The sequence below is a fragment of the Symphalangus syndactylus genome, chromosome 5, assembly GCF_028878055.3.
Source record: "Symphalangus syndactylus isolate Jambi chromosome 5, NHGRI_mSymSyn1-v2.1_pri, whole genome shotgun sequence".
Lineage (NCBI taxonomy): Eukaryota > Metazoa > Chordata > Mammalia > Primates > Hylobatidae > Symphalangus > Symphalangus syndactylus.
This window is the reverse complement of record NC_072427.2, coordinates 101,209,640-101,229,884: the sequence shown is the minus strand read 5'-3', so window position 1 is coordinate 101,229,884 and position 20,245 is coordinate 101,209,640. Positions and strand designations below refer to the sequence as shown.

Below are 20,245 nucleotides of genomic sequence, written 5' to 3'. Positions count from 1 at the left end.
GAGGCTAGCAAGGCTGTGGAGAAATAGGAACACTTTTACAGTGTTGGTGGGAATGTAAATTAGCTCAACCACTGTGGAAAACAGTGTGGCAATTCCTCAAGGATGTAGAACCCGAAATACCATTTGACCCAGCAATCCCATTACTTGGTATATACCCAAAGGATTACAAATCATTCTACTATAAAGACACATGCACATGTATGTTTATTGCAGCACTATTTACAATAGCAAAGACTTGGAACCAACCCTAATGCCCATCAATGATAGACTGGATAAAGAAAATGTGGCACATATACACCATGGAATACAATGCAGCCATAAAAAAGAATGAGTTCGTGTCCTTTGCAGGGACATGGATGAAGCTGGAAGCCATCATTCTCAGCAAACTAACACAGGAACAGAAAACCAAACACCACATGTTCTCACTCATAAGTGGGAGTTGAACAATGAGAAGACATGGACACAGGGAGGGGAACATCACACACTGGGGCCTGTTGGGGGGTGGGGGGCAAGGGGAGGGACAGCATTAGGACGAATACATAATGCATGTGGGGCTTAAAACCTAGATGACGGGTAGACAGGTACAGCAAACCACCATGGCACATGTATGCCTATGTAACGAACCTGCACATCTGCACATGTATCCCAGAACTTAAAGTAAAATTAAAAAAAAATTAATGCCAGGTAAATTAGGCACATTTTGAAATTTAAAACTTTTGACAAAATATAACCGAATTTTTTAAACCTCAGTTAAATAACAAAATTTTAAAACCTAACATAAAAAAGGCTCAATCATAAAAGAAAAAAAAAAGGTCTGATTAAATTTAACCGAAAAATTCTGTGAGATTAAAGATAGTCACAGAAAAGGTTAAAGACAAGCCACATAATAGAAGTCCTATGAGCTAAAGCATTATGATCAGTAAGAATACAAGTAGCCTAGCAGAAAAATAGGCATAGATTATGGAAAAAAATCTGTCAAATAATGACCAATAAATATATGAAATGAAGCTAGGCTTCTTAAGGAAATATAAGTTAAAACAAAGAGCTACTATCTCATAGCTTTCAGACTGCAGAACTTAAAAATTCTGATAAGACTAAGTGTTGGTGACAAGATAGGAAAGCCAGAATTCTTTTAAACTGCAGTTGGGAGAGCAAACTTGCATATCACTTTGGAGGGCAATTTGATAACATCTAAAGTGACAGAGTATACACATCCTACTACCTGAAATTCCATTTTTATTTTATATATATATATATATTTTTCAGACTGAGTCTTGCTTGCTCTGTTGCCCAAGCTGGAGTGCAGTGCCACAATCTGGGCTCACTGCAACCTCCACTTCCTGGGTTCAAGCAATTCTCCTGCCCCAACCTCCCTAAGTAGCTGGGATTACAGGTGCACACCACCATGCCTGGCTAATTTTTTTTTTACTTTTAGTAGAGACGGGGTTTCACCATATTGGCCAGGCTGGTCTCGAACTCCTGACCTCAGGTGATCCTCCCACATTGGCCTCCTAAAGTGCTGGGATTACAGGCGTGAGCCACCGTGCCGGGCTGAAATTCCATTTTTAGACATACGTTCAGAATATCTAGCACATCTGCATGAGGTGACATAATCAAGAATGTACACTTGCAGCACTGTTCAAAATGGCAAAAAAATAACAACTTAAACAACCTTTAGTAAGGGAATTGGTAAGTAAACTGATATGACACTAAACAGCATTATGTTAAGTGGAAAATCAGGTTACAAAAGATTACATAAAGCATCATTAACATATTTTCTGTTAACTATTATACATTGTTTCTGGATAAAAACATATGGTAAAGTATAAAATCTTAAACAGGAAGGAGTCACACCAACTTCAGAATAGTACGTTAGCTCTAGGGAAAGAAGGAGGAGAATGGCGCCAGGGAGAAGTACAAAAGAGTAACATTTTATTTATTTAAAAATCAGAAGCAAATATGGCAAAATAGTATGTGAAGGGTACAAGGGCATTTATATTATTATTTTTCTGTATATTTGAAATATTTTTAATTAAAAAGAATTTTAATGGGCACATATGGTATAACAATCAAATAATAACATTAATTACTCGCACCACAAAAATGTATCAAATAACTACATATTATTGAAGCCACAGAAACTTATGTACATACATTGGAGCATGTGATAAAAGAGTCAAAAGTAAATTTTAAAATTTGCAATTTACTTTGGGGCTTTAAATTAATAATTTTGCCAATCTCATGCAATTTTAAAATGTCCTTAAGCTAAAATTTTAAGGGCTGTAATCCTTTTTGTTAGAGTTGTCAACGCTGTACAGATAAAACTTTAATGTGGTATTCTGAATTTCAGTCTTATTTTGTAAAGCTTTTTCTTTAGTATATAAACAGTTAACAAGCTTTACAATTATACTTACAAGTCTTAAAGAAATGTATTAAGAGTCCTAAGTATGAAGAACAGTTATTTAATTATAACTACTTAATTATAGTGTTTCACCAAGAATCTGATGCCCTAATACTAACGTGGAAAAACAATGCTCCACTATTCCATTTTCTTTTCTGCTTGGGGTTTGGGCCAGAAGCCAAGATGTACCAATACTGGAAAGGTTTTAAACAGTCTTATTATAAAACCATTTTTAAAGGAAAAGTAGTAACTTTCACGGGGAGTAACACAATCCTTTGGGATTACTATGTCAGAGAGAGACATAGAAAGATAGAGAATATTTTAAGAAAAGGGTTAACGAGGTAGTAAAATTTTGCTATCTGTACTTCACTTACTGACCCTCAGAGTCTCAAGGCTAGACGACAATAAATATTTTACAGAAAAATGTAGGAGGCAAACAAAACTGGGCAGGACACTGCATCTATAAATATAATTCGAGAGATCTATAACTCATACATAGTACTTCACTCTCAACTATAATCCTCTGACCACATTCATACTATTTCAAAAGTCATTTTACCCAGTAGATGGAAAGCAGTAATTTTATTTATCATGAATTGCTTTTTGCCAATTAAACATGTGCAACAGAGATGATTAGCTGGTCTCTCAAGTAACCTAGATATTAGATATGCTATTTCCATGTAATGGAAGACTGCAATAAAATTATTCCAAGTTCTAAACTTCCACACTTTTATATTTTGGGCACAATTTTTAAGAGTGGCAAAAGGCAGGTTTTCACTTACTACACTTCAGCCTATTATACTGAATTTTACTTAGTGCTAAAATCCTTAACTTTCATTTCTGAAGGCTGAAAAACATTTGCTCCCCCCAAGTCTCTTATTTAGTATAACTTTGGCTGGTAAGAATAGCTAAGTTTACTTCCAAAATTGAAAGTCTCCTACAACATTTTTAAATGTTTTTTTTTCTACTGATCTTTAAGTTTCAGTAATATTCATTTGTTTCTTCCCTCTCAATAGAAGGATAACTACCACTCTGCTTCATGAATGAAATAATCAAATTACTATTTCTCTCAAATTCTCACCCTCTAGAGACTCGCTCAGAGTAATAAATTCACTGGCCAGTTTACAATTCAAATTTCACTAATATGTAGAAATAATTCTCCCACAAGCAAAAAGGTCAGCATCAAGAATTTAATTTTGAGTTTCATAACCCTTGATAAATGGAGGCACCTTAAAGTTGTTTAAACTCTTTTATATAGGGTTTCAGAGCATGTCTCCAGATATCTTAAGACAAGCCATATTAATAGCTTAGTGTCATTTTTATCATTAAAATAATCTACAAATATTAGAATACTAATTTATTGTCATAACTAATAAATAAGGCTTAAAATATCTATAGATGTAAATCAGCTCTCTCAGTTCGTTTTGCTTCACTTGGACTATTCTAAAACACAGATCAACAAACGGAATGGGTTTACCAATAATATAGTTGTGCAATCTTTTCACAAATTCCAATTCTGTAATTTAGGGTTTTTCATATTTATTTTTAAATATACAAAGAGATTAAACCATTAATAGAAATGTTTTCTCTCAAATGTGTAATATTCTTTTGTAAAAGAAAGTTTCCAAATATCTACAAAGCAATCTAAAGTTAAGTAAACCTGATTTTAGGATTATTACATTAACCAAAATAATTTTCCAGAGAAGGTCCTATTTAAAAGTAATGCTCACTGGCTTCCCCACATCCACACTTTCAGATGGATCCAAATCCAATGCCTTTGCTTGATGTACTTCAGGGGTCCCTTCCAATGAAAAAAAACCTCAGAAAAACGTCTCACGACACAGTGGACAAGTGGATTTGTTGCTAGATGTAAACCATTTGTACTGAAAAAGAAAAGCTTTTAAATACTAAAAGAACTTTTAAAGTTCTCTTCTTTACATACATCATAAAGCACATATACATCTAAAGTAATCTTCAAATGATAAAGTGAAAAGAGAAGAATACTAAAATTTTTGCTCTTTCTGTATCTCCAAAATCAACACAAATGAGTATTACTTCCAATGGCTACACTAAGTTCTTTCTACTTAGACTCATGCACACAATCACTAAGATATAAGAAATCTCCTGTGAAACAAATGAACAAATAGCAACTTCTTTTTCAGTATGTTTAAAAAGAGCACAGGGCTCTGATGCCAGATGGCTTCCAGTACCGACTCCTGTAGTCTCCTTCATGGTCTAGATCTCAGAAGACCTTCTACTTCTTGAGTGGTAAAAGGTCACTGGAAATACCCATTTATTAGAGGGCCTTGATTCTACCAGTCTTGGTAAACTGCTAATTATCTTTTGCAGATTTAAAAAAATCACTTTTTAATATATCTCCCGTTAGCTACAATTAAGTTTAACATAGATTTTCTCTTCCAAAGTTAGACATTGTGTATGTGTGTGTGTGCGTGTGTGTGTGTGTGTGTGTGTGTGTTTATGTGTATAAAATACATAAAATATAAGTAAGTTAATTTCTCTTTAGACTTACCAAGCAGGCTGAATGAAATTTTTTCTTGCATGTTCTACAGGCTTTTTTGGGAAGGGAATAGTTGAAACCGTGAATGACTGAGAAACAGATCATGCAATCTTCAACCCCCTCAAAACGTTTGTCTACATTATTTTTCCACAAAGCTAAGCCTTCCATAATACTTCCATTCTGTTAACAAGAAGAAAAATAAGTCACTACACACTGATGACCACCAATTTTATTTTTATCAAATTTTAAAGTTGAATTACAATTCTGAAAGAAGAGAATCTGCTTGGCTATGTTCATGTCTCCTAACTTTTATGAATGTTGGTTTTTAAGATAACCTCCCAAGTTTTTGGAACCAGATATAATTTTTCTCCATTAAAGACATACTTTAAAGGCTTCTGGACCAATATTTAAAGTGTTATAGTCTAAGCTTATTGCTTGATAAAACTCTCTTTATAATTAAATCATTTAGGTTAGTTCTAATGTTTAACTGAAAATGAAATTATCTCAAATGATTTGTTCCAGCTCTACAATACTGATGAGCATATTTGTTTTAAAATAGTTTTTCTTGGCCGGGAGCCGTAGCTCAAGCCTGTAATCCCAGCACTTTGGGAGGCCAAGATGGGTAGATCACTTGAGGTCAGGAGTTCGTTGACCACCATGGCCAACATAGTGAAACCCCATCTCTACTAAAAATACAAACAATTAGCCAGGTGTGGTGGCGGGTGCCTGTAATCCCAGCTACTCTGGAAGCTGAGGCAGCAGAATCACTTGAACCGGGAGACAGAGGTTGCAGTGAGCTGAGATCACGCCATTGCACTTCAGCCTGGGCAACAAGAGCAAAAACTCTAAAAAAAAAAAAAAAAGTTTTTCTTTATTGTAGAATGCCTGAGATACACAGTGTACAAACAGAATTGAAGATTTAAAATGTGTTTAGAGGTCAAAGGTCTTTGAGAGTCCTGGGACTTCTCTAACCAAAGAGGAGTTGAAAGGTAAGAATAAAAGTGTAAGTAGCTCGGAAGGCATTCATCTGTCCAGTATCATTCAAAAGATCCTCTCCGAAACAATTTCGTTAATACCATGTACTGTTCTACATCTTCTACAGTGTTAATGAAATAAAGTCAATCCCTCTCAAACACCAGAAAATAAATTACAGAACCTTAACAATTAAAACAGAAAGGCAGGTTTAATCCATTTAGGCATATATCTGTATTTATCCAAGGAAGTTTAGTATCTACTTTTATCTTAAGCAGAAAAGATGTATTTTATGTTTAAATGCCCTTTTAAATAGATCATCTTTTTCAAGTTTGTAAAGCCAAATGTGTAAACAGAAACTTACCTGATGGGTGAGGTAAGTGCTTAACTGCAGCATCCAGTTCCGCCACTGCTGAACAGCTACTCCTACTCTTTTCCCACTTTCTACTGTTATTGAACCCAGTGGATAATTTGAAGGCAGTTGTATTATAAGTTCAATAACTATGTCCTCAATAGTATAAGTGGCCATTACCTCCCGAGTAGTAGCTCGAGCTTTAACCTGCAATACAACAAAGGATATTTTGTTTGCCAAATTTCTTTCTTTCAACCAGAAAACATTTTGATAGGTTGACTATTAAAAGCTAAAGACTTCATTCAAGGACAATGCAGGCAAATACATTCACTTATCTGACATGAGATAATTAAGAAATAGGTTTAAATACCTGCCTGGTATATTTTTACAGTGATTTTGTGATATTCAAAGTTTGTTTTAGAAGAAATTAATTGCTCATAAAAAAGGTTTTATTATATTAGGCTTGTCACATAATAGTTCAATAAACCTTGAATAGATAAGTGACAGAATGGGTTATTATGCCTTCTCTTCCACACCCAGTGTATCGAATGTCACTTCTACGTCTAACAAGTCTTCCTCTACCATATTATCCTCTTGAGCTTTGGAGCCAACCATCAACTGCCAGAACATTTACAGTTATTTGTTTGGTTTTCAAACCAACATTGCAAACTCAACATAAAACGCACACATTATCATCCTTTACAAACTTTATCTTCTGAATTTCCTACTTCCAGGCTAAAAAATCATGATAGCATAATTTTAAATTTCTGCTTCTACCTCATCCTAGATATTAACTAAATCACTAGCACAAAATCTCTCACATCCCTACTTTTATATTCCCATTGCTACTGCCTCACCCATGCCCTAGTCCTTTGCTCATGTCTACCCCAATAGTCTCCTCTAACCATTCACTTGAATCCAAACTGTTTGCCAACAGATCATGCTATAGATTGTGGTCAGAGCAATTTCAAAGATTATAACTCTGATCATGCTACTGCCTGAACGAAAAATGTTCAGTGGCTGAATTGTACCACTTTTAGACTGTTATTTGAGGCCCTTCCCAACATACCTCTAATTCACTGTTGAGTCTATTCACCCTTGGGACTCCTACTCATTATTTGGGTTGGAATACTGCATTATTTATCATTTCTTGGGCAACGACTGAAACGACATTCTCACTTCTGTGCTTTTTGCTTTTGCAATACTATTTCCTCTCTCTTTTTTTTTTTTTTTTTTTTTTGAGATGGAGTTTCACTCTTGTTGCCCAGGCTAGAGTGCAATGGTGTGATCTCGGCTTACTGCAACCTCCGCCTCCCAGGTTCAAAAGATTCTCCTACCTCAGCCTCCCGAGTAGCTGGGATTACAGGCACGTGCCACCACACCCGGCTAATTTTGTATTTTTAGTAGAGATGGGGTTTCTCCATGTTGGCCAGGCTGGTCTTGAGCTCCCGACCTCAGGTGGTCTGCCCGCCTCGGCCTCCCAAAGTGTTGGGATTACAGGCGTGAGCCACCACACTTGGCCTATTTTCTCTATAGTAAATGCCTTTCCCTTCATTTTCCCCATAACAAAATCCTGCCCACCTCCAAGTGATTTTCTTCCATAAAATCTCACTTAATCCCCTCAGCCAGATGAATCTTTCCCACTCAGATCACGAGGCAGTCTTTCTCTTAATACGCTACTTTCCAATGCAAAAATCATTATCAGTATCGCTCTTTTCCCTTTATTAGACTGTATGTTATTACAGGACAAGAATCTGGTCCTACTAAACTATTCATATCCTTGGTGACTGGGACACAGTGCTTGGCATCTGTTAAGTATTCCAGTACAGATTTTGAATGAACTAATGAATGCTCAAAAACTATTTGGTGGGTGAAATGGTTTGGATCTGTATCCCCGCCCAAATCTCATGCTGAAATGTAATCCCAAATGTTGGAAGTGGGGCCTGGTGGGAAGTGATTGGATCATGGGGACGGATTTCCCGCGGGTGCTAGTCTCGTGATAGTGAGTGAGTTGTCATGAGATCTGGTTGTTTAAAATTGTGTGACACCTCCCCGCCTCTCTCCCTCCTGATCTGGCCATGTGAAGTGCTGACTCCCATTTGCCTTCCGCCATGATTGTAAGTTTCTGAGTAGCTGGGATTACTGGCACCCGCCACCACACGTGGCTAATTTTTATTTTTTTTTAGTAGAGATGGGGTTTCACCATGTTGTCCAGGCTGGTTTCAAATTCCTGACCTCAAGTGATCCACCCACCTTGGCCTCCCAAAGTGCTGGGATTACAGACATGAGCCACTGCACCCGGCCTAAACCTCTTTTCTTTATAAATTACCCAGTCTCAGGCATTTATAGCAATCTGAGAATAGGCTAATACAGTGTGTGAATGAAATTATACCACTGTTTCAATCCACGCATGAAGTAATGTTGAGATTTGACACACAAATTAGAAAATAAAATAGGCTGGTCTTGAACTCCTGGGCTCAAGTGATCCTCCCACCTTGGCCTCCCAAAGCGCTGGGATTAAGGCATGAGCCACGACTCCTGGCCACCAGTTTCTATAAATTCTGAGTCAAGAGCTACAGTCTGTTATGATATTAACAATGACAGGCCTACCCAATATTAAAACAACTTTTCTAGAGAAAGTCAAGACAATACTAACCGTCATGCCATTAAATAGTTGTGTACTTGTTTGTACAGAAGATATTTCTTGAAAAGAAAGAACACCGCTGACATACTTGCTTGTAAATCTATCCACAATATTGAAAACACGCTTCTCACTGCTATTCCACCACAACCTAACCATGGCAGGCAAGTCTTTTAATGTCATATGATAGACTGAACAAGCCAAGTGTGGAATGTGGTATGGAAGCGTTGTTGTTTCTGAGGAAAAAGCAATTATTGATTAGTAACATATATTTCTTATATAGAATAACAGACTAATATTAGTATTTTCTTTAGAAAGTGATCCTTAATTTCTCAACAATAGTGCTATAGCTCATAAAACAAACATACCAGAGAAACCAGAACTCTGGAGTATGAGCATCTTTCCACACATTCAAAATGAACCATAAGAATGGCAAAAGAATTTTTTTTTAAAGTGAAAATCCCGCCGGGTGCGGTGGCTCACGCCTGTAATCCCAGCACTTTGGGAGGCCGAGGTGAGTGGATCACGAGGTCAGGAGATGGAGATCATCATGGCTAAAACGGTGAAACCCCGTCTCTACTAAAAATACAAAAAATTAGCTGGCCATGGTGGCGGGCGCCTGTAGTCCCAGCTACTCAGGAGGCTGAGGCAGGAGAATGGCGTGAACCCAGGAGGCGGAGCTTGCAGTGAGCCGAGATCGCGCCACTACACTCCAGCCTAGGCAACAGAGCAAGACTCCGTCTCAAAAAAAAAAAAAAAAAAAAAAGTGAAAATCCCAATTGACACTGAAAAATCTACCTAGAAACAGATTTCTGTATTTAACATGAAGACCACAAATAAAATAGAATACACATATTTTAAAAAGAAGGAAAAATTAAAATGCTTGCTGTTATAAATTATGAAAAGGAGTTTGGCCTCCTTTACTTTCCCCAGAGCTCGCTGAATTGCTGTACAGAAGTCTTGGAATACTCAACTCAATAATCACAAGATGCAGTCCATCCTCAGATCTCCAAGGCATTTAAAAAATTCATATTCTTAGTAAATTGTTTCCAATACTGTAGTACAACCAGATACATGCATATCTATCCTCTCAGCTCACATGTGAGCTCCCAGAATGAAATAAATGTTATTCAACTTTATTTCCCCTTATTTATATGCCTATAAAATGTTATCACGTAAGAAATATTTGTTTACAGAGTCAAAAGTTAATAGTCTCACCACACTAAGCTTCAAAAATGTATTAAATTCCTCACAGTCTTATGGGTAAAAACTAATTATTCATCCTATTTACAGAAATATGGAAAATGGTCAATTTCAACATTCTCATAGCCAGGACCAACCTTTGGGGTTACTCTCCACATTCTCAGGGAAAAGTTTAATTCAACCTAGTCTGAATCTAGCGCCCAAGAAAGAACATAAACACGTATCTTACTGACCTCTAATACTCAGCTGGAGCTCCTCAGTAAAGAATGTTTTAGGGTCCTTACTTGGGACCTCAATTGCTGTCTCTGCATAGGTTGGATTTTCTGGCATAAGCCTGAACAGGTGATAGAGCAATTTATTCAAACTCTTTGTTTTCCGAAGATACATCGAATACAGAGCCCGAAGCTGGTGGAGAGCAAAGAATTTGTTAGTAAACCAAATACACCAAGACAACTGGTATAAAAGAACAACTCAAAGTGTAACAAATTTCCTTTCCTCATAAACTAAGCAGACATTCTATCCCCTCATTATTATAACACGTTTCTAATATCTTTCTCAAATTGTCTTCCTGTATTACAATACACTCACCTTGGCTTAGAATGTCTGAGACAAGAAAATCTATTCACCATTCCCACAGATGACTCCCTCACTCTCCTCCCAAGTCTTCCATACATTCCTTCCACACCATTGTCCTTAACCTTTCAAATTCCTGCTTAAAACTAATCCCATTTTTATGGCTGACCTCACCCTGTATCAAAAACTCCGACATCCCTTTTTGACAGAGAGCACAAACTAGTGGTCCAAAATGTCATGGGGGTCTTCTCAGAGTTGTTTTTTCAATCAGGAAATTTCACATAAAAATAATGGATTTCTGGTTTCTCTTTTAAAGACAGAAAAACGAGCCGCCAGTGGGAGCACTGCAGGTATCTGTGTGAGACCTGTGCTTCACAACTCCTGCTTTCCCTCCATAACACAGCTTGCATTTTCCACATTGACTTTGCAGTTCTTTGGTATCTGTATTGGTTTTAAGATAATTTCTTCTACTATATCACATATCTCCTCATGGTACAAAGATACCATTTTCTTTCCTTTTTAAAAATTTTGTATTTTTAATTTTTGTGGGTACACAGTAGATATTTATGGGGCATATGAGGTATTTTATAGGCATATAATATGTAATAGGGTAAGTGGGGTATTCATCACCTCAAGCATTTATCCTTTCTTTGTGTAAAATATAGCATTTTCTGAACACTATGAATACGTAAGTACAAGGATCAAGTCATAGGATCTGGAATTGATTTTTAAAATATGTTGACCAAAGTGCTCTTATCATCAAACTTAACATCACTAATGAAGGATGAACATCCCAAATCTGAAAATCCAAAATGCTCCATAATCTAAAACTTGTTGAACACCAACATGAGGCTTAAAGGAAATGCTTCTGGAGCATTTCAGATTTTCGGATCTGGGATGCTCAACCAGTAAGTGTAACAAAAACATTCCAGAATCTGAAAAAATCTGAAATCAGAAACACTACTGGTCGCAAGCATTTTGGATAAGGGATACTCAACTTGTAAAAGAACACAATGACACTGTATGGCTCCTGAGGTAAGACACTGAGAACACGTAACAACTTGTGCAGTAAGTACTCTTGCCGAAAATTAACCACAATCTAATGAGGAAACGATCAGATAAATTCACACTGTATGACAGGCTAAAAACAGCTGGCCAAAACAATGACAAGAAAGAAAAGAAAGCTATAGAAATTATAGGTTAAAGAAACTAAAGAAATATGGCAAGCAAATACAAACATGATTCTTGATTGGATCTTCAATAGAGAAGAAAATAAAACTATAAAGATATTACTGGGACAACTCAAAGTATCTAAATAAAAATTAGATATTATTGCATCAAAATTAAATTTCTTGAGTATAAAAATTATATTATGCTTATGTAGAAACATGTCCGTGATCTTAGGAGATATATGCTCAAATACTTTTGGTAAAGCATCATAATGTCTGCAACTTACTTTCAAGTAGATCAGCAGAAAAAAAGTAAATACAGAGAAAGTATGTGCAAATGTAGCAATATGTTAAAAGATGTATGTAACTTTTTTATCTAAAAGAGTATGTGATTTTCCATTAAATTTTTCTTCCAACTTCATTGTTTAATTTTTCAAAATAAAAAGTTGGAGATTTTTAAAAAATTAATCACCAATATCAATGGACTTTAAAAAACACACATATATGACCCAGCAATCCCACTCCAAGGTATACAACACAAGTGAAATGAAAACATATTTCAACACAAAAGCTTATACATGAATGTTCACAGCAGCTTTATTCACAATAGCCAAAAAAAAAAGGAAACAACCTAAATGTCCATTAATGGATAAACAGATAAACAAAATGTGATAGATCTACAAAATGGAGTATTATTCAGCCACAAAAAGAAATGCAATACTTATGATACATGCTTCAATTTGATAAATCTTGAAAATAATATACTAAGATAAAAGCCAGACACAAAAGACTAGATATGTGAAATGTCCAGAACAGGCAGATGCATAGAGACAGAAAACAGTTTAATGGTTGTCAGGAGCTGTGGGGTTTGAGAGGAAATGGGAAGTGATTGCTATCAATTACAATGGGATGTTGAAAATGTTCTAAAATTATATAGTGGTAACAGTTGCACAACTCTGTGAATACAGTCAGCCCTCCACTTCCATGGGTTCCACATCTGAGAATTCAACCAGTCGCAGATTGAAAATATTTGAGGGGCAAAAAAAGTGATTTAAAAAAACCAATACAACAATAAAAGTACTAAAAACTTTAATACAGTATAGCAACAATTTCAATAGCATTTACATTGTATCAGTGATAACTAATCAAGAGATGATTTTAAGTAGTATACAGGAAGATGTGCATAGGTTAGATGCAGATACTATATGCCATTTTATATAAGGAACTTGAATATTCACTGGGCTGGGGGGCATGGGAGGGAGCCTGGAAACAATCCCCGGCAGATATCAAGGGATGACTATATACTAAAAACACCAAACTGTGTATGCTATGTGGGTAAATTTTATGTTATGTGCCATATCTCAGTAAAGCTTTATAAAACAGATACATAAACATACACATGTACATATACAACTTTTTCCAGTTCAGTCTGATTTGCTAGTTTGAGAAAAAAGTTAACCCATGATTTAGGAACATTTAAAGTTGTCCGAAGAAAAATTCTGTTTATTTCAGGATTCATCTAATTAGTATTACTTAGTGGGTTATTCTGGTTTATCTGCCCACAGCTCAGTTCAAGTTTCAGACTCAATAATAATAAATGCTGCCGTATAATTTTGCACCCTAACCCAATCCCAGCTTAATGAAAAAGGTGATGCATGGCCATTTTCCTAATTTCTGAATATAAAATGAGAACAAAACTCTTATACACAAATGCCTCAATCTGCTGCTATTTTTTAAAGATCAACAATATTTTAAGAAATTGATGTAAAAGCCAGATAAGGAGCTCTTGAAATAGATTATCATTAAATAAAACTAGCTTAAGTCACAAAAATAAGTGACAGGCCTAAAGAGAAAACTAATCTATTTAACAACTAGATCAACGCTGCTTCTGTGATTTGACTTTTCCCCATAGATATACAAATGCAAAGATGCAAAAATTGATATCTTTGTACCAGGGTATAGGTTATGAGCAACAACATAAATTATAATTTAAAAATTCCAAAAAGTCACATTGGAAATGAATGCCATGAATACTTAATCACACTAAGTGATAAACTAAATCTTTTTGTATTGACCTGTCAAAAGAAGGCACATACTTTACTAGGTTAATTCAATCAAAGATTGACAGAGATTTGGATCTTCCTTGTTCTTTTTGAGACAGGGTCTGGCTCTGTCGCCCAGGCTTGAGTGCAGTGGCATGATCTCAGCTCACTGCAACCTCCACTTCCCCGGCTCCAACTATCCTCAAGTGGGGATCCTTCTAAAAGAAAAACTAGAGAGATCTTTCCAGTTTGTTCTTGGATAAGGTCTTACTTCCTAAACATGAGACAACAGAGACATCTAGTGGCTGCTAGAATAATTTGGACAAAATATTTCAGATATTTTCACCATTTAGGTAACAGTTTGAATTATTACATAGGTAATGTTTCACAGATCTCTCTCCAAACAGTGATTTTCAAGTAAGGTAAATTTCCAATGATGTATTAAGTTAAATCTCCACAACAGAGTGAAAAATTGACTCCCTCCCAACAAAAAACAGAAAAAAACACAAGATCCAATTCTTTTGAAATCATTACTATGATAGTACAAAATTAAATTATATAAATATTATTTTCTGAAATAAAAGAACCTGGTAACCACATTCAATTAGAAAAAAGTTGATATGGCCACCTATCAGAGTAATTACTTTTGCTTGGAGGGGTAAGGGATAAGGGACAGGAGTAAACTTATTAAGCAGATTGAAGTTAGCTGGATAAAATGAGATTAGACTGGGCACAGTGGCTCATGCCTGTAATCCCAGCATTTTGGGAGGCCAAGGCAGGTGGATTGCCTGAGCTCAGGAGTTTGAGACCAGTCTGGGCAGCACAGTGAAACCCCATCTCCACAAAAATATAAAAATTAGCCAGGCATGGTGGCTCGCACCTGTAGTCCCAGCTACTTAGTGAGAAGATCACTTGAGCCTAGGAGGCAGAGGTTGCAGTGAGCCGAGATTGTGCCACTGCACTCCAGCACAGGCAACAGAGTGAGACCCTGTCTCAAATAAATAAAATCAAATAAATTTAAAAAGATGCGATTAAAACATAAGGATTTCCCTTTTATTAAACTGAAAGGAAGGTATTTAGAACAGTATCAGAAGCATATTAGGACAGAACTATCGAAAGTTGTCACATATTTATTTACCTGCGATGACGCAGCTTTGAAGAAAGTTAGTATTAATTTCCAAGTGAGAAGGTATCCCAGAACATAACAGAAGTCTTCACTCAGTGGTTTAATAGTAACTATCTGTCCAACAGGAATACACCCCAAAACATTTTCTAGTAAGTCCTCTTGAGTGCTAAGAAGAGACATCAGTGCTGCTGGTGGTGACCTAAGAATCAATGATTAAACACCACAAGTTTTCTTTATAATTCATTCCTTAACAAATTGACAGTACTTGTAAACTTCAAGCATTTTAGAAAAAGTTCTGTTTTCCAAAAAACTTTTAAAAATTCCTCTCTATTGAGCCAATTTTAACTCCTAATCTCACATAACAGTAAAATAAAAAAGACGTATTATAGCACTTGAAGGAAAGACATTTTTAGGAAACGTCTCTTTCAATTTTCTGTTCTATAAGTGAAAAAAAATCACACACCCAGAGAAGCCAAATGATGAGTCCAAAGTCTTTCAGTTAGTAGGGGAAACTGTTAGGGATTCTAAATCCTACCAGGCCTTTTATCATCTTATAAAAGACAAAGTGAAGATAAGACTTCAACCTTTGTCACTTCATTCTAGTTTCTATTTTATTGCATATTATCTACTTAGTACTATTAAGAAATATCACAATGATACTATTAATCGGATAAACACAGAAAATAATTATGTGCCTGTTTAAAAAATCAGGATTGTATCTTTTTAAGAAAATAAATGTACCATTCAGATTAATTCACAACAATGTAAGTTAATTTTCTTCTTTATTGAACTACTCTACTCATTTATACTTTCAAGTGAACTTACGAGATTCTCAAAAAGTAAAATACTTAACTCTCTTCTCCATGATACTCTAGCCTGGTTCTCTCCTTTTACTTCTGTGATCGTTCTTCCCGTGTGGCTTCCTTCTCCCAGCCCACAAGCACAGGCCTTCTCCAAACTTCTGCTCTTAGGTCTTTTCCTTCAACACCTCCATCTCAGGTACCCAGCCTTCTACATTCCATACTGATAATCACTAGATCTTATAAAATACCAGCTCCAAAATCTCTCCACTTTTCACATTGCCCTCCATGCATTGTTATTTAACTTCTGCAATCACTTCCACCTCTGCTTGCTTCTTTTTACAATTCATGTTTCACACTAGTGTCAGAATCAGCTGGTGGCGCCCTATCTCCTACCAAGTAATGACCAAATCCCCCCAAAAAAGTCATTTTTAAGGCCATTCATTATAGGCCAGGAAGCATTCTGGCCTATAGCATTCTAGCCTATTTCTCTCTCAGAAATGAGAGAGAGAAATTCCTGCCCTCACAGAACTTACATTCCAGTAAAGAAAGATATTATCAATAAAACTATACATTAAGTGGTAACTACTCAATATTCCCCAAGCACATCCTCACATTCATGACTCAGTGCCTTTGTACATGATGTTCTCTTAACTTATATTGTCTTTCTTGTCCTGCAGAAATGCTACCTAACCTTAAAGGTCCAGTTTAAATGCCTCTTCCTCAAAAGAAAGTCTTCCCTTCCTGATGTACATTAATTGTGACCTCATAACATGCTATCTTATATAGGCCTAACTGACCTTAAAAAAAAAAGTTATCTATCCTTTTTCTTAGCACTGATCGTGTACTGTATTTTCTATAACGCTACAGTATCATCTCTATCAGATAAATTCCTTAAGAAAAAGAAAGTGCTCACTGAACACTGCATACTCCCCTCAGCATTTAATTAATACTCTGCACAAAGTGGATGCTCAATAGATATTTGGACTGATACACTCTTTCCACAGCCACCATATGGCCAAAGATAGTTTTACTGAACAGCAGCAAATGGAAAATGTGATTTAAGAACAATTAAGAGAGAGAGACAATCTTTTGGGTGAAATCTGTATTTCATTTATATCTTACAGATAACTAAAAAGATCTATCTGTAGAATGAATATAACTCTATAGCTTCTGTGCTGCTTCAGTCCTCTAAAGACATTATAAGTGAGATGGATTATAAGAATTTAATAAAACAAATTATTTAAAAAAACCTTACAGGGCTGGCTCTTCTTCTTCATCTCCATATGACTTTAGATTATCCTGATCATATTGTGGTAATTCAGGCATCAATCTAGAAATTAGAACATTATTTTTATATATGTGATATTACACTGTTTATTAAGTCATGCTCAAAAGCAGAAAGACCAATACTTATTTTATGAGTAAATGTTTTAATGAGTTTTCTCTAAAATAACTACTATAGCCAGGACTATTGAAATACAGATTGTGTACAGAGAACAATAACCTAAAAGATGAGGCAACTTAGGGTCCCTATAAGTGAAGCAGTCAGATCTCCTTCTTTCAAAAATTTTACTTTTTTAAATAATTAAAAGTAAAACCTAAGCATATATTCTATTTTTTTAGACCACTGTAACATTGATTCAATTGGATGAATTCTTACTTGTATAGCATATGATAAACAGCAATTTGCACAGGCCTAGCTCTGAAGAGGAGTAATGGGGCCAATGTATTTAACAAAGTCTGGAGATACTCTGGTAAGTTTGTTTTTTGGTCAGCAACTAATCTTGCAGGAAGTTTGTGACTCAAGAGCTGTTCCTTTGAGATATACGTTAATGTTTCACACATGGGTTTCAGCATTGCATTCTGAAAGGATGTTTCAGACACATCTCTGTTTTCTCCTAATGACAAAAAGGAAAGAAACATGCACATCTCAAAAGAAAGTTAGTATAGCTTAAATGATTCACAAACAGTCAAATGTCATTTAAGAAAATGAAATAAAAACTAGACATAAACAATAAAGCAGTCTTAACTAGAAACATGAACTGAATATATATTCCAGTTAATCTCAACTGTTTTAATAACTTTTATCTGATCCTTATCTAAAAAGAAAGCAAATGTTCAATAGCGAGGTTCTAGTCACATCATCCATTCATGTTATCTGAATTATTATTATTTTAATTTGCAACAGTCATTGGATACCTTGCCATTTTTCAATTTTTGTCTGTAAAGCATAGATGATGCTTCTGAGAAGCCAAGCTTTCTCTTCTGGCTTTTTCTTTTACTATTTAGTATTATTTGATTTAAACATCAAAATTTTTGGTTTTGAATTTTTCAGTAAGTCATTTCCAATGAATCAATCTCATTATTATTCCCTTTTTCACTTGCCTGTAACAGTCACCAAAATAGGTAAAAGCAAACTGTGGATGCCTTGGGAAAAAAATTCTTTCCATTCACTGATTAGATTTACAGGAAGATTGCCAATGGTATCCAGAGTTGTGGAATCAAAGAAAGCACTGAGGTCACAGGCCAAATCACAGCTGACACAGGCAAACAGTTGCACAAGTGGAACAGAATACAATGCCTGATTCTCACTTGTTGTCTGAAAAAACAATAAAAATGAAATAGGTAAACAGACTTCTACCAGAACACTACAAATAAAGCCAATATAAAGAAAAGCCTCTCTTTCATTTCTTTGAATTTTAAAACAAAAAGCAGTTGAAGTGTGTAGTCTCAGGAGAAACATAAAAATTTTACATCAAAATAACTTTTTTCTTCAAAATTAAATACCATGAATTAGAATCATTAATAAACAATTTATTCTCAAATACCCTTTTTAATTTCTAACCTATGGAAGAAAACACTAAGTCAGACACATTAAATACACATTTATAATCTTCTCAGTAGCCCTACAAGTTGTAAGTTATTATTTTATTTATTTATTTATTTATTTTTTTTTTTTTTTTTTTTTGAGACGGAGTCTTTCTCTGTCCCCCTGGCTGGAGTGCAGTGGCGCGATCTCGGCTCACTGCAAGCTCCACCTCCCGGGTTCACGCCATTCTCCTGCCTCAGCCTCCCAAGTAGCTGGGACTACAGGCGCCTGCCAACACGCCCGGCTAATTTTTTTTTTTGTATTTTTAGTAGAGATGGGGTTTCACCGTGTTAGCCAGGATGGTCTCGATCTCCTGACCTTGTGATCCGCCCACCTCGGCCTCCCAAAGTGCTGGGATTACAGGCTTGAGCCACCGCGCCCGGCCTATTATTTTAAAATAAGAAAATCGGCCAGGCGCAGTGGCTCATGCCTGCAATCCCAACACTTTGGGAGGCTGAGGCAAGTGGATCACATGAGGGCAGGAATTTGAGACCAGCCTGGCCAAAATGGTGAAACCGCATATCTACCAAAAATATAAAAATTAGTCGGGCATGCTGGTGGGCATCTGTAATCCTGCTATTTGGGAGGCTGAGGCACAAGAATTGCTTGAACCCAGAAGGCGGAGGTTGCAGTGAGCCAAGATCACACCACTGCACTCCAGCCTAAGCAACAGAGTGAGACTCTATCTCAAATTAAAAAAAAAAAAAAAAAGAAAGAAAGAAAACTGAGTCTCAAATAGTTTAAGTTTAAAACTCTAAGTCACATAGCTAATAGCAGGCAAAGCAGAGATTCAGACCAATTCAACCCTGACTGACTTGCTGCCCTGGAGCCCACAAGTAATATACCTCTGGTTGCTTTGGGTCACAAAATTGCACTAATTCCCTCTGAATCTGCTACTATTTAATACATTACTCTCACAATATTCCCACAGTATGTTTTAGAAATAATCTAATTATAACCAAAAAAGACCAAAATAATTATCATTAACAGACAAAACCTGAAAGGGCTCTGCTGCAAATATTATGATAAGCTAATGGAGAAGGCATTTTAATAACGGGAGATTTGGTCACTGAATGATGCTGGTAGTCATTAAAAATCTATCATTTTACTATTCTGTCAAACAGTGCTGGTAAGAAGAACATCTACAAAGTGTTTTAAATTATACCAAGGAACCAATTACAATCATCACTTAAAGAATGAGATTAGTAAATAGTTCTGATGCAAAAGTTTGTACAAAGACCCACAAGAGGTGATGACATATCGGGTTAATTTACCTCCAACCAAGCCAACATGGAGCACATGATGAAGTCCCACTCACTCTCTGCCAAAGGGGATGAGCAATATTTCAGAAATAGGGAAAGAAACCGGATTATTTCTATATTTACACCCAGTACCTCTGGACTTGCTTCTGATAGATTACTGTGATAAAGATAAAAACAAATGACAATAAAAGAATAATTATATTGACATTCAATTAGAAAATATGCTACTTTAAATCTTACATACTTATTTATAACTGACTTAAATGTCTACCATAATTACTTTACAAAATTGTGACACAGATACGTAATCTTTG

General features: G+C 35.8%; 1 protein-coding gene across 2 annotated transcripts in view; it reads right to left on the bottom strand.

Annotated features, from left to right (window-relative positions):
- Window positions 1-1,910: 1,910 nt before the first annotated feature.
- LTN1 (listerin E3 ubiquitin protein ligase 1) overlaps window positions 1,911-20,245 on the bottom strand; it is a 67,075-nt gene continuing 48,740 nt past the window's right edge. For both annotated transcript variants that reach the window (XM_055279386.2, XM_055279387.2), the window contains 10 exons: window positions 19,944-20,088; window positions 18,186-18,399; window positions 17,461-17,698; window positions 17,056-17,130; window positions 15,010-15,196; window positions 10,321-10,492; window positions 8,900-9,120; window positions 6,256-6,450; window positions 4,932-5,099; window positions 1,911-4,284 (listed from right to left, as the gene is read on the bottom strand). In XM_055279386.2, coding sequence (XP_055135361.2) covers window positions 4,222-4,284; window positions 4,932-5,099; window positions 6,256-6,450; window positions 8,900-9,120; window positions 10,321-10,492; window positions 15,010-15,196; window positions 17,056-17,130; window positions 17,461-17,698; window positions 18,186-18,399; window positions 19,944-20,088 — 1,678 coding nt within the window. In that variant the 3' untranslated portion in view covers window positions 1,911-4,221. The remainder of the gene's footprint in view (window positions 4,285-4,931; window positions 5,100-6,255; window positions 6,451-8,899; window positions 9,121-10,320; window positions 10,493-15,009; window positions 15,197-17,055; window positions 17,131-17,460; window positions 17,699-18,185; window positions 18,400-19,943; window positions 20,089-20,245) is intronic.